This window comes from Ciconia boyciana, chromosome 29 (genome assembly GCF_034638445.1).
Source record: "Ciconia boyciana chromosome 29, ASM3463844v1, whole genome shotgun sequence".
NCBI lineage: Eukaryota > Metazoa > Chordata > Aves > Ciconiiformes > Ciconiidae > Ciconia > Ciconia boyciana.
Window position 1 is genome coordinate 478,312 of NC_132962.1, and position 12,865 is coordinate 491,176.

Genomic DNA, 12,865 nt, shown 5'->3' on the forward strand with positions numbered 1-12,865 from the left:
CCGGTGCCGCCCCGCCCCGGGCGGTTCCCGGTGCCCCCCCTGCGATGCCCGGTACCCCCCGCCCCCGGTAGCCGGTGACCGGCGCTGGGCCATGCGCGACCGCCGCCGGTCCCGCCCCCGCCCTGGCTTTCGCTTTCCGAGAAACGGCGGCGGCTGCCGGGAAGGAGCAGGACCGGGACCGGGACCGGGACGGGGACCGGGGCCGGGGAGGAGGGTCCCAGGAGCAGGAACGGGAGCAGACCGGAGCGGGGACACCGGCGGCGGGACCGGGAGCACAGCGGGGCAGGAGCGGGACCGGACCGGGGCACACCGGGAGCAGAACCGGCGCACACCGGGACGATGGGGGCGGCCCCCGCCCGCCGCCTCCTGGCCCTGCTGAGCCCCGAGCGCCGGCGCTGCGCGGTGGTGGCGGCGCTGATGGCGGCCTCGGTCCTCGGTACCGGGATGGGGGGGGCAGCACCCGGGGGGTGCTCTGAGCTTTGGGGGGCAGCACCCAACTGAGGGGGGGGGCAGCACCCGGCGGGGGTGCTCTGAGCTTTGGGGGCCAGCACCCAATTGGGCAGGGGGCAGCACCCGGCGGGGGTGCTCTGAGCTTTGGGGGGCAGCACCCAATTGGGCGGGGGCAGCACCCGGCGGGGGGTGCTCTGAGCTTTGGGGGACCAGCACCCAATTGGGGTGCAGCACCCGGGGGTGCTGTGAGCTTCGGGGCAGCACCCAATTGGGAGGAGTGCCTGGGGGTTGCTCTGAGCTTGGGGGGGGCAGCACCCAATGGGGGGGGCAGCACCCGGGGGAGTGATGCTGTGAGCTATTGGGGGGGGCAGCACCCAGCTTTGGGGGGCAGCACCAGCACCTCGAGGTCACGCCGTGGGGTCCCCCTCACCCTGGGGGGGGGTGACCCCCAGGGGTCCTCTGTCACCCTGACATCCTGTCGTTGTCCCCTGGCAGGAGAGGTGGCCGTCCCCTACTTCACGGGGCGTGTCACCGACTGGGTGGCCAGCGAGGACGAACTGGTGACCGCCTGGCCCATGGTGCTGCTGGGGCTCAGCAGGTAGGACAGTGACACCAGGGTTGTCACACCGCGGGGGGGGTGGCACATGTGTCCCTACGCTAAGCCACCCCGGTACCACCACTGCAGTGCCGTCACCGAATTCACCTGCGATGTCACCTATGCGGGGACGCTGAGCCGGGCGCTGGGACATCTCCAACGTCACGTCTTTGCCGCCGTCCTACGGCGGGATGTCACCTCCCTGCGGGCGACAGGGACCAGGGTGGTGGCGGCGCGGGTGACAGGGGATGTGGAGGCCACCCATGCGGCGGTGTCCGAGGCGCTCAGCCTCTTGCTGTGGTACCTGGCGCGGGGCATTTGTCTCCTGGTCACCATGGCGTGGTTGTCACCCCACCTGGCCTTTGTCACCCTCCTGTCACTGCCCATCCTCCTGCTGCTGCCCTGGGGCATCGGCAAGATCCAGCAGGTACCAGAGCAGGGACAGGACATGGGTCCTTTGTCACCTCCCTGTGCCCGCTGTCCCCTCTCAGTGCCCACCGTCCCCTCCAAGTGCCAGTGACCCCTCCCTGCATCCACCGTCACCTCCCTGTGCCCACTGTCCCTTCCCCATGCCCCGTGTCCCCTCCACATGCCCCGTGTCCCCTTCACGTGCCCACCGTCCCCTCCATGTGCCCACTATCACCTCCGTGCACCTGCCATCACCTCCCCGCACCCGCCCTCCCCTCCCTGCTCCCCTTGTCCTCCCCACTTTGTGCCCGCTGGCCCTGAGGTGACACCGCTGTCCCTAGGGGCTGTCACAGCGCGTGCAGGAGGCGCTGGCGGGTGCCAGCAAGGTGGCGGTGGAGACCTTCCAGGCCATGGCCACCATCCGGAGCTTCGCCCACGAGGCCGGGGCGGCCGAGCGGTACCACCAGCACCTGCGCCACGTCTACCAGCTGGAGGGGAAGGACGCGGCCACCTACGCCGTCACCCTCTGGGCCAGTGGGGTATGGGGACAGGGGATATGGTGGCACAGGGACAGGAGACATGGGGATGGGGTGGCACGGGGGCTGGGGGCGTTGGGACATGGGGATGCAATGGCATGGGGACAGGGGACATGGGGATGTGGTGGCATGGGGCTAGCAGATGTGATGGCATGGGGGTGATGGGACATGGAAACATGGTGGCATGGGACTGAGGGACATGGGGATGGGGTGGCATGGGGCTGGGGGACATGATGGCACAGGGATGGGCGACATGGGGAGCAGTGGCATGGGAACAGGGGACATAGGGATGTAGTCGCATGGGGACAGGGGACATGGGGATAGGGTGGCATGGGACTGGGGACATGGGGACGCAGTGGCACGGAGCTGGGGACGTGATGGCGTAGGGGTGACAGGACAGGAGGATGCAGTGGCACAGGGCCGGGGGACATGGATGCAGTGGGACATGGCTAAGGGATGTGATGGCGTGGGGGCTAGGGGACATGGTGGCATGCGGCTGGGGGACATGATGATGCAGGGGTTAGGGGACATGGGGACATGGTGGCACAGGGCTGGGGAACACAGGGACAAGGTGGCACGCGGCCGGAGGACGTGATGACGCAGGGGTTAGGGGACATGGGGACATGGTGGCACGCAGCTGGGGGACATGATGTGGGGACATCAGGACACAGGGAGTATGACAGCACAGGGGCTCTGGGGCACAGGGGCTCGGTGACATGGGGGATGTGACATCTCTGAGACATGGGGGGAATGCAATGGCACAGGGGAGGTGACAGAGCAAGGCTGGGACCTCGGTGTTCCCATGGAGAGGTGGCCGTGGTGAGGAGGGTGACAGGGGCTCGCCCCCGGCCCGGTGGTGTCCCCCAGCAGTGACCTCCCTGTGGTGTCCCCAGTTCTCAGCACTGGCCCTGAAGTTGGGGCTCCTCTGCTATGGGGGACAGCTGGTGACCACAGGGACCATCACCACCGGGGACCTTGTCACCTTCCTCATCTACCAGATGCAGTTCGCCGAGGCCGTGGAGGTGAGCCCGAGGGGACACCGTGTCCCCAACATCCTCCTCGCCATGTCCCCAAGCACATTCCCCATGTCCTCGCACCCTCGCTTCTGTGTCCCCATGCCAGTCCCAGTGTGTCCCCATTGCCACCTGTGTCCCATGCCCTCCCTGCCGTGTCCCTGTGTCCTCATGCCCACCCCTCCGTGTGCCTGTGTCCTCTCTGACGTGTCCCTGTGTCCCCCTGCCATGTCCCCATGCCCTCCCCACCACGTCCCTGTGTCCTCCATGTCCCCACACCCTTCTGGCACATGGCCCCCATGCCCATTCCCCATGTTCCCATGTTCTTCTGGACACACCCCTGTCCCTGTCTTCTGTGTCCCCAAGTCCTCCCCTCCATGTCCCCATGCCCTGCCATCTCCCCATGGCCTCGCTGCCACATCCTTGTGTCCCTGTATACTCCCTGTCATGTCCCCATGCTGGTCCCCCCGCTGTGTCCCTGTGCCCTCTCATGTCCCCCCACCATGTCCCTGTGTCCTCCGTGTCCCCACTCCCTCCCAGCAGTGTCCCCATGCCCTTTCCCCATGTCCTCCTGGACGCATCCCTGTCGCAGTCCCCTGTGTCTCCAGGTCCCCATGCCTATTCCCCATGTCCCCACGCCCTCCCAGCCATGTCCCCTCTGTGTCCCCAGGTCCTGCTGTGCTACTACCCCAACATGACCAAGGCCGTGGGCTCCTCAGAGAAGATCTTTGAGTTCCTGGACCAGGAGGAGCAGGTGGCACCCATGGGGACGCTGGCGCCCGATGTCCTGCGGGGCCACCTCCAGCTTGAGGACGTCTGGTTCTCCTACCCTGAGCACCAAGAGCCCATCCTCAAGGTGGGCATGGGGACAGGGCGAGGGATGTGGGGACATGATGGGGGGACACAGTGGGAGGAAATGGGGACATAGGGGTGCTGGGGAGGGCGTCGGGACATGGCATGGGGACACGGACTTGGTGGGGAGGGGGTGGGGACATGGTGGGGACATGGCAGGTGGACATGGGGGCATGGTGGGAAGGGCAGGGGACATGGACATGGTGGGGAGAGTGTGGGGACATGGTGGGGGACATGGGGACATGGTGGGGACATGCCAGGTGGACATGGCGGGGAAGGCATGGGGACATGGATGTAGTGGGGAGAGTGTGGGGACATGGTGGGGGACATGGGGACATGGCGGGGAAGGCATGAGAACATGGACGTGGTGGGAGGGTTTGGGGCCATGGTGGGGGGCCATGGTGGGGAGGGCACAGGGAGGGTGAGGGACACTGGAGGAGGGGGCGCAGGGGTGTCACATCTGTCCCCCCAGGGCGTGTCCCTGGAGCTGCACCCTGGGGAGGTGCTGGCGGTGGTGGCCCCGCCTGGGGCAGGGAAGAGCACCCTGGTGTCCCTGGTCCTGCACCTGCGCCTGCCAGAGTCCGGGCGGGTGCTGCTGGATGGTCACCCCCTCTCTGCCTACGAGCACCCCTACCTGCGCTGCCAGGTGCCACCACCGCCCCCATCACGTGATGTCCCCACCGGGTCCCCACTGCCACCCCCATGTCACCAGCCGTACTCGATGGGTCCCCACTGCCAACCCCTGTGTCACCAGCTGTCCCCAATGGGTCCCCACTGTGACCCCCATGTCACCAGCCTTCCCCACCATGGCCCTGCCACCACCTCATGTCACCAGACATCCCTGCTGTGTCCCCAGACGTCCCTGCCTCATCCCCACTCTGACCCCACTTCTCCCACCATGTCCCCAGCCATCCCCACCACGTCCCCAACGCATGGCACCCATGTCCCTGCATGTCCCCACCACATCCCCAGCTGTCCCCAGCCATGTCCCTGCCACATCCCCACTGTGTCCCCAGCAGCATCCCCCCTGCATCCCTGCCATGTCCCCAGCAGTGTCCCCGGCCTTCCCCACCATGTCCCTGCCATGTCACCACTGCACCCCTGCTGTGTCCTCAGCTGTCCTCTCCATGTCCCTGCCACATCCCCATCGTGTCCCCAGCCATCCCCGCCATGTCCTCTGCCACAAACCCACTGTGTCCCCACACAGCTACATCCCTGCGGCGTCCCCTGCCACATCTCTGCCATGTCCTCACTGAGCCCCCAGCCATCCCTGCCACATCCATGCCATGTCCACACCGCATCCCCTGCCACATCCATGCCATGTCCCCACCTTGTCCCCAGCCATCCCCTCCACCGTAGGTGGCCGCTGTCCCCCAGGAGCCGGTGCTCTTCTCCCGCTCGCTCCACGCCAACATCGCCTACGGGACGGAGAGCTGGAGCCGGGCGCAGGTGACGGTGGCAGCCCGCCGAGCGGGTGCCCACGCCTTCATCTCCTGCCTGCCCCAGGGCTATGACACAGGTAGGATGTGTCCCCCCCTTCGCTGTCCCCGTATCTCCGTGTCCCCACCCTGACCCCTGTCTTGCGCAGATGTGGGCGAGCTGGGGGGGCAGCTCTCCGGGGGACAGCGGCAGGGGGTGGCCATCGCTCGTGCCCTGGTGAGGGACCCCCGTGTCCTCATCCTTGATGAGCCCACCAGTGCCCTGGATGCCGAGAGCCAGCTGCAGGTGGGAAGTGACACCCGTGTCCCCTCAGTGCCCCTGTCCGGCAGCACCCTGGTCCCTGGGGGTCCCCCTGGCTCCCCTCTTTCTGTTGTCCCCTTGATCCCCAATCCCACTGTCGCCTGGGTCCCCAGTCTCAGCATTTCCTGGCCCCTGGGTCCCCTTCATCCCCGATCCTGCTGTCCCCTGGGTCCCCCTCCCAGCAGGCCCCCAGTCCCTGGGAATCCCCATGGATCCCCCCTCCCTGGGTCCCCCCTCCCTGTGTCCTCTTGGTCCCCAATCCCAGCACCCCTTGGGTCCTCTTGGTCCCCAATCCCAGCACCCCCTAGCCCCCCTTGGTCCCCAATCCCAGCATCCTGTGGGTCCCTAGTCCCCATGTCCCCTGGGTCCCTGAGTCCCCTTAGTCTCAACTCCCCGTGTCCCCTGGGTTCCCACTCCCCACGTCCCCTGATAACTACTCCCAGCATCCCCTGGGTCCCTGCTCCCCGTGTCCCCTTGGTCCTTGGGCCCCATGTCCCCTGGGTCCCCACACCCGGGGGGTCCCCACTGACGATGCCACCCACCACAGGTGGAGCAGGAGATCTTCGGAGCCAGCAGGGCCGGGCGTGCGGTGCTGCTGGTGACGGGGCAGGTGGCCCTGGCCATGCGGGCACAGCGGGTGGCCGTGCTGGAGGGGGGACAACTGCACGAGCTGGGGTCCCCTGGGGAGCTCCTGCGTCCCGGCAGCCACTACTGGCACCAGCTGCAGGGCGGGGGATGGGGGGGGACAGTGGGGGACGGGGACACGGGGAAGGAGAGTGAGGGACAGCAGGAGCTGGGGATGGGGACACTAAGGGATGGGGACACCAAGAGTAAGGATGGGGACACTGAAAGCTGTGACAAGGGACTGTGAAAGCTGTGATGGGGGAGCGCAGGCGCCAGGCCGGGCACGCTGCCACGTCCCTGTTGCGTGATGGTGACCACAGGGGCCAGCAGCAGCCAGCAGGGCTGGTTAATGGGCAGGGCTGGCCATGGGACACAGAGCTTGAAATAAATCCTTCTGTTTGTACCCAGGATGTGTTGGGGGACTCTGGAGCTGGGGGGTGAAAGGGTCTGGAAGGATAGGGGGGGTGCACGGATGGGGGGCAGCAATGGGGTGCATCCTCAGCCCATCTACTGCGCCTGGGGAATTGCTTGACGGCAACTGGAGCAGGAATCTTCCTGCATGGTCCCTTTTTAGCCACTGTTCTTCCCCACAATTCTTGCACGTGGGCTTCCAGCAGCGAGGCGGGTGCACCAGCACGCTGCCACGTGTCCCCTGCATGGGCACACAGACAGAGCCCTACGAGGTGGCATTTGCCCACGGTCCCCATTCCGCTGAGCAGGCTCCTGGTAGCTGAGATGCTGGCCTGTAGGCGCAAGGAGGGAGATTCTCCACCTTCTCTTCCCGTGGCCGGACCTTGGGGAACAGTCTGGCCACAGCCGAGACAAAGACCCATGGTGGCAAGGGGGAACAGAAGTTCTCCTTGAATCGCTGGCGCTGGCACACCAGTGCACGGACAGCTGGTGCCTCCGTGTCTGCCCAGTCCACCACGGCCGGGTTACTGGCGCACGTCGGCGTGCTCCGTACAAACATCCGCCATAGAGACTGTGTGTGCCAGATGCCATCCCCATCTTTGGGGGCCTGATTATTGCCCGGGTCACTGTAGACCACCACAAATGCCCTCAGATACTGGATATCCTCCTCCCTGGTAGACCACTTACCTCGCTGGGTTACAGCATCTTCCTTGAGAGGATACTTTGCCTTCGCACTCAAGAAGAGCCACCTCCAGAGGTGGTGGGTGGCTGCCCCTCTTCCGACCCATCAATCCCACAGTCCCTAGCAATGCATCCCACTGCTGGGCTTCCCACCTTCTAGTTCCAGCCTGTGCGCTCCACCATCTCAGTCACAAATCCTAAACACCGCACCATGCTGGGCTGCTAGGAAGGAAATCAACTCTTTCCCAGCCAAAACCAGTCCAGCCCTCGACCTGAGGCTGCGAGAGCAGCCCAGGCACCAGGAGAGGAGGCACAGCCCGCCAGAGGGTGGGGACCAGCATTTATTGTCTGCGCCAGGAAATGTACACACAGAGAAGAAATCACTTACAACCTCAAAATTAAAAAAAAAAAAGGGTGATAATTGCAGTGCCCAATTTTAAAAGCATCAGAAAAGAGGAAGTTCACCCAGCCAGAGGAGCCACCACCGTAGGCGGGTGTAGGCAGGCACAGCATGACAAGCTCTCTCTGCAGGCAGCTCCCAGCCTCCTCCAGCACCCCTCTGCGTCCAGCCGGTGAGAGGGCAGGGGCCGCATCCAGCCACGTGCCGGCCCCTCGTCAAGCGGTTAGGCGGTGAGCAGCCCCTCCTGGGCCCCCAGGCCCTGCGTTCCTCCCACAGCCTTCTTACTCACTGGCCCCGATGCTCTAGCCGATCTGTACTTCCAGAAGGCGAATCCAGCGATGATGGCGATGACAGCCAGGATGGCAACAGCCACCGCCAGCACGATGATGAGCAGGTTGGACTCCGGCTCTGGGGGAGAGCAGGGCCATGAGGTGGGGAAGGGGAACCACCCCAGCCCACTGCTCCACGTGCCCAAGGCCACCGGGCTCACCCCACGCTAAGAGGATGGGCTCAGGCAGGCTGGCGTGCTCCACACGGCACCGGTACATGTCCTTCTCCTCTGGGCGGGCCTCAATGGAGGCCCAGGTGTAGTAGCTGCCGTTGCTGTTGGGCACGACGCTGCCCCACTCGGTGTCCTGGTCCCTGACCTCGCCGTCCTTCAGCCAGCTGATGGTGATGGGCCGCGGGTAGAAGCCGTAAGCGCGGCAGGACAAGGTCAGGATCCCGTGGGCCTCCTTCCCCGACACTCGGACCGCGGGGGGCTCTGGGGAGGGGGTGGTGGTGAGGGCCGGCACACGCACCCGCACCGGCCGGTCCCCAGGGTCCCCGTCACACTCTTACCCTTCCTCTCCAGCACGGCCTGCCCATAGCTCACGTATTTCCTCAGCCACTCGATGCAGGTGTTCTTCAGGTAATGCTTCAACCGCTCAGCTTCAGTCCCGTCTTCCTCCCACTTCCTCTTGGTGATTTGTGCTGCCGCGTCCGCTGCAGTGAACGTCATCGTGTCCATGTCGAAGGCGATGAAGTCCCTCCCGTCATAGGCGTCCTGCTGATACCCCCTGGTGCTACCGTCCTCCAGGAGGTCACAGCCGTACATGCGCTGCACCGTGTGAGCCCCTGAAACACAACCAGGGAGACGGGGCTGAGGGGCTGCTGCAGCCCTAGGCCTTCAGTGGGGCACAAACCCCACAGCAGCACCCCCCACTCCAGCCCCGTGTGAGGCCTGGGGGGATCGGGCACCGGCTTGAGGTCTGCCCTCCGTCCAGCACTCGAGGTGTCATGCCAAGCCATGATGCAGACCCTCCCCGCACACCCAGGGTGTGGCTGGGCTGGCACCCAGCCCCACGGCACCCTGGGACAGCGAGGGGCTGGGATGGGTCCTGAATGCCGGGGTTGGGGGGGAACAAGGAGATGGGGGGGGGGGAAGCCCCTCTGGCTCTGGGATGGGGGGCCTGAGCACCATGGGGAGGGCAAGGGGCTGGGACATGTGGGTGGGAGCCCCTCTGGTTCTGGGGGTCTTGACTGCCGTGGCGATGGTGAGGGGCTGGGATGGGGCAGCCAGTCCTGGGGTGGGGTCCTGGGCACTGGGGGGGTGGGGATGCACCAGGCCGGGGTGGCCAGAAGCCCCCCCCTGGCTCTGGGACACAGGATCCCAAGCACCGTGGGGCTGGGACAGGGCAGCCAGGACCCCCTTGGGCTGGGGGACAGGGTGGCTGGGAGCCCTCTGACAATGACACCAGGCAGGGAAGGGCCGGCACAAGCCGGGACAGTAGCGTGGGGCAGGGCAGGACCCTGGGGGGGTGGGAACTCTCCCGTCCCACGGAGGCCCTGCCCAGCCCGCACTCACCCCTGCTCTGGTTGTAGCGGCCCCGCAGCGTTTCCAGGTCCACGTAGTTAACCTGCTGATTGCTCTGTGAGATCTGGGTCTGCCTGTCCCAGTACTGCTGATCCACACTGGCCGCCATCCAGTCCGCCCGGGGTTCCTCCCTCCCCGTCTCGCTGTCGTAGTATGTAAAGGGGTTCCCGTCCACGTACCCCACGGACATGAACTTGGGCACCCCCGGGCTGGGCTCCGACACCGCAACATCGAAGTAACGCAAGGAGTGGAGCACTGCAGGGACACGGGAGGCAGTGAGAGGTGGGGGGCAGCGGGGCTTGGGGGCGACAGGGGTGAGGGTGCCCGGGTGCAGGGGTGGGTAGCGAGGGTGGGTGGGGCTCCCAGGGGAGCAGAGCGGGGTGTGGGGGGCAGCTTCAGGGGGATGTGACTGGGGGCGATGTTGGGGAGCGAAGCATGTCTGGGTGGGGGGTCCTGGTTGGCAGGAAGGGGAGACCGGGGGTCCCGGTGTCAAGGAAAGGGGGTCTGGGGGACACGGGATGCCCGGGAGGGGGTCCAGGGGGTCCCGCTGTCAAGGATGGCAGACCGAGGGGAGAGGCCGGGGACCAGGAAGTGGGAGCGGGCCGGGGGGGGGGCGGTTCCCGGGAAAGGGGAATCCAGCGTCCAGCGGGGTCCCGGGAGGGGGGTGCCTGAGGGAAGGGTGCTGGTACCCGGGGACGGGGACCGGGACGGTCGGAAAGGAAGGTCCGGGGAGGTCCCGGTGCCCAGCGAAGGGAGTCCAGGGGGGTCTCGATGCGCAGGGATGGAGGGGGGATCAAGGGGGGGGATCCCGGTGCCCGGGAAAGGGGATGCAGGGGGGTCCCGGTGCCCAGGGGGGCTCCCGGCTCCCCGCCCGCGCTCACCGTTCGCCGCCCTCCCGCCGAGGACCCCCAGCAGCAGCAGCCCCAGGACCGGCGCCCAGCTCGACCCCATCGCGCTGCTCCGCTCCCGCCCCGAGCCCGCGCGGTCTCGCTCCGACCCGCACGAACCCGCCCAGCCTCACCTCGCCCCAAGCCCCGCCCCTCCTCGCCATTGGCGCCGCCACCGCCCTCCCGCCAATGGCAGCACGAGCCGCGTCGGACGTCACCGGGCGCCGGGCAGATCCCGGCTCCGCAGGTTGCGAGAAGCGAAAGCGAAAGCGGCGGAGGCAGCCCGGGTGGGGGGGCGGGGCGAGGAAAACCCCGGGACCCCGCACCCCCCCGGGGACCCTCGGGCCTGGACCCCCAACGGCTCAGCCCAGCCCCCAGGCCCCCCCGGATCCCTCCTCAGGGTCCCAGTCCCCCCCACACCCCCGCTCCACCTGTGTCCCCCCAGCCCGGGGTCACCCCTGGACCTCCACAGCCGCAGCTCCCCTCCCCCCGGTCCCGGCCTTGTCCCCTTCCCCCGGGGGACCCCAGGACCCCGGCGTCCTTCCCACCCAGGGGGGACCCAGGCGTCCGGCACCCCATGGCTCTCCCCACCCCCCAGCCCAGCTCTGCTACCCTGGGGTTTTATGGGTGAAAAAGCTGGGAAAACGGTAAAATAATGCTGGCGAGTGTGGACACCCCCCGGGGCTTGTGGGAGGTGTCCCTCACGCCTGGTGTCCCTTGTGCCCAGCACTGCCTGTGCCCGGTGTCCCTCATGGCCAGTATCCCTCGTACCCGGTGTCCTTCATGCCCGGCACTGCCTGTGCCCGGTGTCCCTCATGCCCAGCATCACTTAGACCTGGCGCCACTTGCACCCAGTGCCCCTCATGCCCAGCAGCGCTCGTGCCTGGCACCCCTTGTGTCTGGTGTCCCTCATGCCTGGCACCCCTTGTGCCCGATGTCCATCGTGCCCGGCATTGCTTCCACCTGGCAGCTCTTGTGCCTGGCGGTGCTTCTGCCCGGCATCTCCTGTGCCCAGTGCACATTGTCACTCGTGCCCAGATATCACTTGTGCCCCATGCATGATGTCCCTCGTGCCCAGAATCACTTCTGCCTGGCATCAGTTGTGCCCAGTGTCCTTTGTGCCCGACATCACTTGTGCCTGGCACTGCCTGTGCCCAGTGTCCATTGTGCCCAGCATTGCTTGTGCCCAACACCGCTAGTACCCAGTATCCCTTGTGCATGCCATTGCCTGTACCCCGTGTCCCTTGTGCCTGGCATTGCTTGTACCCGGCACTGCCTGTGCCAAGTGTCCCTCATGCCCAGCATCGCTTGTGCCCGGCATCACTTGCACCCGGTGTCCCTTGTGCCCAGCACTGCCTGTGCCTGGTGCCCTTCGTGCCCGGCATCGCTCCACCTGGCAGCTCTTGTGCCTGGCGGTGCTCCTGCTCGGCTTTTCCCATGCCCAGTGCACATTGTCACTCGTGCCCAGATATTACTCGTGCCCTGCGCGTGACTGTCGTGGTTTAACCCCAGCTGGCAACTCGGCCCCACGCAGCCACTCGCTCGCTCCCCCCCGGTGGGATGGGGGAGAGAATTGGAAGAGTAAAAGCGAGAAATACTCGTGGGTTGAGATAAAGACAGTTTAACAGGCAAAGCAAAAGCCGCGCGCACAAGCAAAGTAAAATAAGGCATTCCTTCACTCCTTCCCATGGGCAGGCAGGTGTTCAGCCATCTCCAGGACAGCAAGGCTCCATCACGCCTAACGGTGACTTGGGAAGACAAACGCCATCACTCTGAATGTCCCCCCCTTCCTCCTTCTTCCCCCGGCTTTTATACACTGAGCATGATGTCATACGGTGTGGGATATCCCTTTGGTCACTTGGGGTCAACTGTCCCGGCTGTGTCCCCTCCCAGCTCCTTGTGCACCCCCAGTTTACTCGCTGGTGGGGTGGGGTGAGAAGAGAAAAGGCCTTGACTCTGTGTGAGCACTGCTCAGCAGGAACGAAAACATCCCTGTGTTATCAACACTGTTTCCAGCACAAATCCAAACCATAGCCCCATACCAGCAACTAGGAAGAAAATTAACTCTACCCCAGCCAAAACCGGCACAAGTACATCCCTCACACCGGGCACTGCTTGTTCCCGGCACCGCCTGTGCTCAGCATCCCTCACGCTCGGCATCACCTGGGCCTGACATCGATTGCACCCAGTGTCCCTCAGGCGTGGTATCTCTTTCACCGGGCATTGCTTCTGCCCGGCACTGCCTGTGCTCAGTGTCCCTTGTGCCTGGCACTGCCTGTACCCAGTGTCCCTCGTGCCCAGCATCGCTCCCGCCTGGCAGCTCTTGTGCATGGCAGAGCTCCTGCCCAGCATCTCACGTTCCTGGTGTGCATTGGCACTCATGCCCACATATCACTCGTGCCCTGTGCACCAT

At 65.8% G+C, this 12,865-nt stretch overlaps 2 protein-coding genes across 2 annotated transcripts; one reads left to right on the plus strand and one right to left on the minus strand.

The window, feature by feature from the left end:
- The first annotated feature begins 85 nt into the window (after nt 1-85).
- TAP1 (transporter 1, ATP binding cassette subfamily B member) lies at nt 86-6,615 on the plus strand. Its single transcript, XM_072847873.1, has 10 exons — nt 86-436; nt 946-1,048; nt 1,136-1,472; nt 1,795-1,992; nt 2,883-3,011; nt 3,673-3,858; nt 4,327-4,500; nt 5,214-5,373; nt 5,443-5,579; nt 6,142-6,615. Exons 1-10 carry the CDS (start codon nt 340-342, stop codon nt 6,463-6,465), a joined length of 1,845 nt encoding a protein of 614 aa, XP_072703974.1. The 5' UTR covers nt 86-339; the 3' UTR covers nt 6,466-6,615.
- A 1,018-nt stretch (nt 6,616-7,633) lies between these two features.
- Nucleotides 7,634-10,576, minus strand: LOC140644854 (class I histocompatibility antigen, F10 alpha chain-like). The gene is made up of 5 exons (XM_072848008.1): nt 10,447-10,576; nt 9,557-9,820; nt 8,551-8,826; nt 8,201-8,473; nt 7,634-8,118 (listed from the first exon to the last, which is right to left on the minus strand). Exons 1-5 carry the CDS (start codon nt 10,514-10,516, stop codon nt 7,934-7,936), a joined length of 1,068 nt encoding a protein of 355 aa, XP_072704109.1. The 5' UTR covers nt 10,517-10,576; the 3' UTR covers nt 7,634-7,933.
- Between the last annotated feature and the right edge of the window lie 2,289 nt (nt 10,577-12,865).

Excerpts from the sequence above, each read along its gene's own strand:
- TAP1 (XM_072847873.1), top strand. The coding sequence starts at position 340 with ATGGGGGCGGCCCCCGCCCGCCGCCTCCTGGCCCTGCTGAGCCCCGAG. Across the intron at positions 1,993-2,882 it reads TCACCCTCTGGGCCAGTGGG|TTCTCAGCACTGGCCCTGAA; the intron begins GTATGGGGACAG and ends TGGTGTCCCCAG. Across the intron at positions 3,859-4,326 it reads ACCAAGAGCCCATCCTCAAG|GGCGTGTCCCTGGAGCTGCA; the intron begins GTGGGCATGGGG and ends CTGTCCCCCCAG.
- LOC140644854 (XM_072848008.1), bottom strand. The coding sequence starts at position 10,516 with ATGGGGTCGAGCTGGGCGCCGGTCCTGGGGCTGCTGCTGCTGGGGGTC. Across the intron at positions 9,821-10,446 it reads CGGCGGGAGGGCGGCGAACG|TGCTCCACTCCTTGCGTTAC; the intron begins GTGAGCGCGGGC and ends GTGTCCCTGCAG. Across the intron at positions 8,119-8,200 it reads GCCCATCCTCTTAGCGTGGG|AGCCGGAGTCCAACCTGCTC; the intron begins GTGAGCCCGGTG and ends GCTCTCCCCCAG.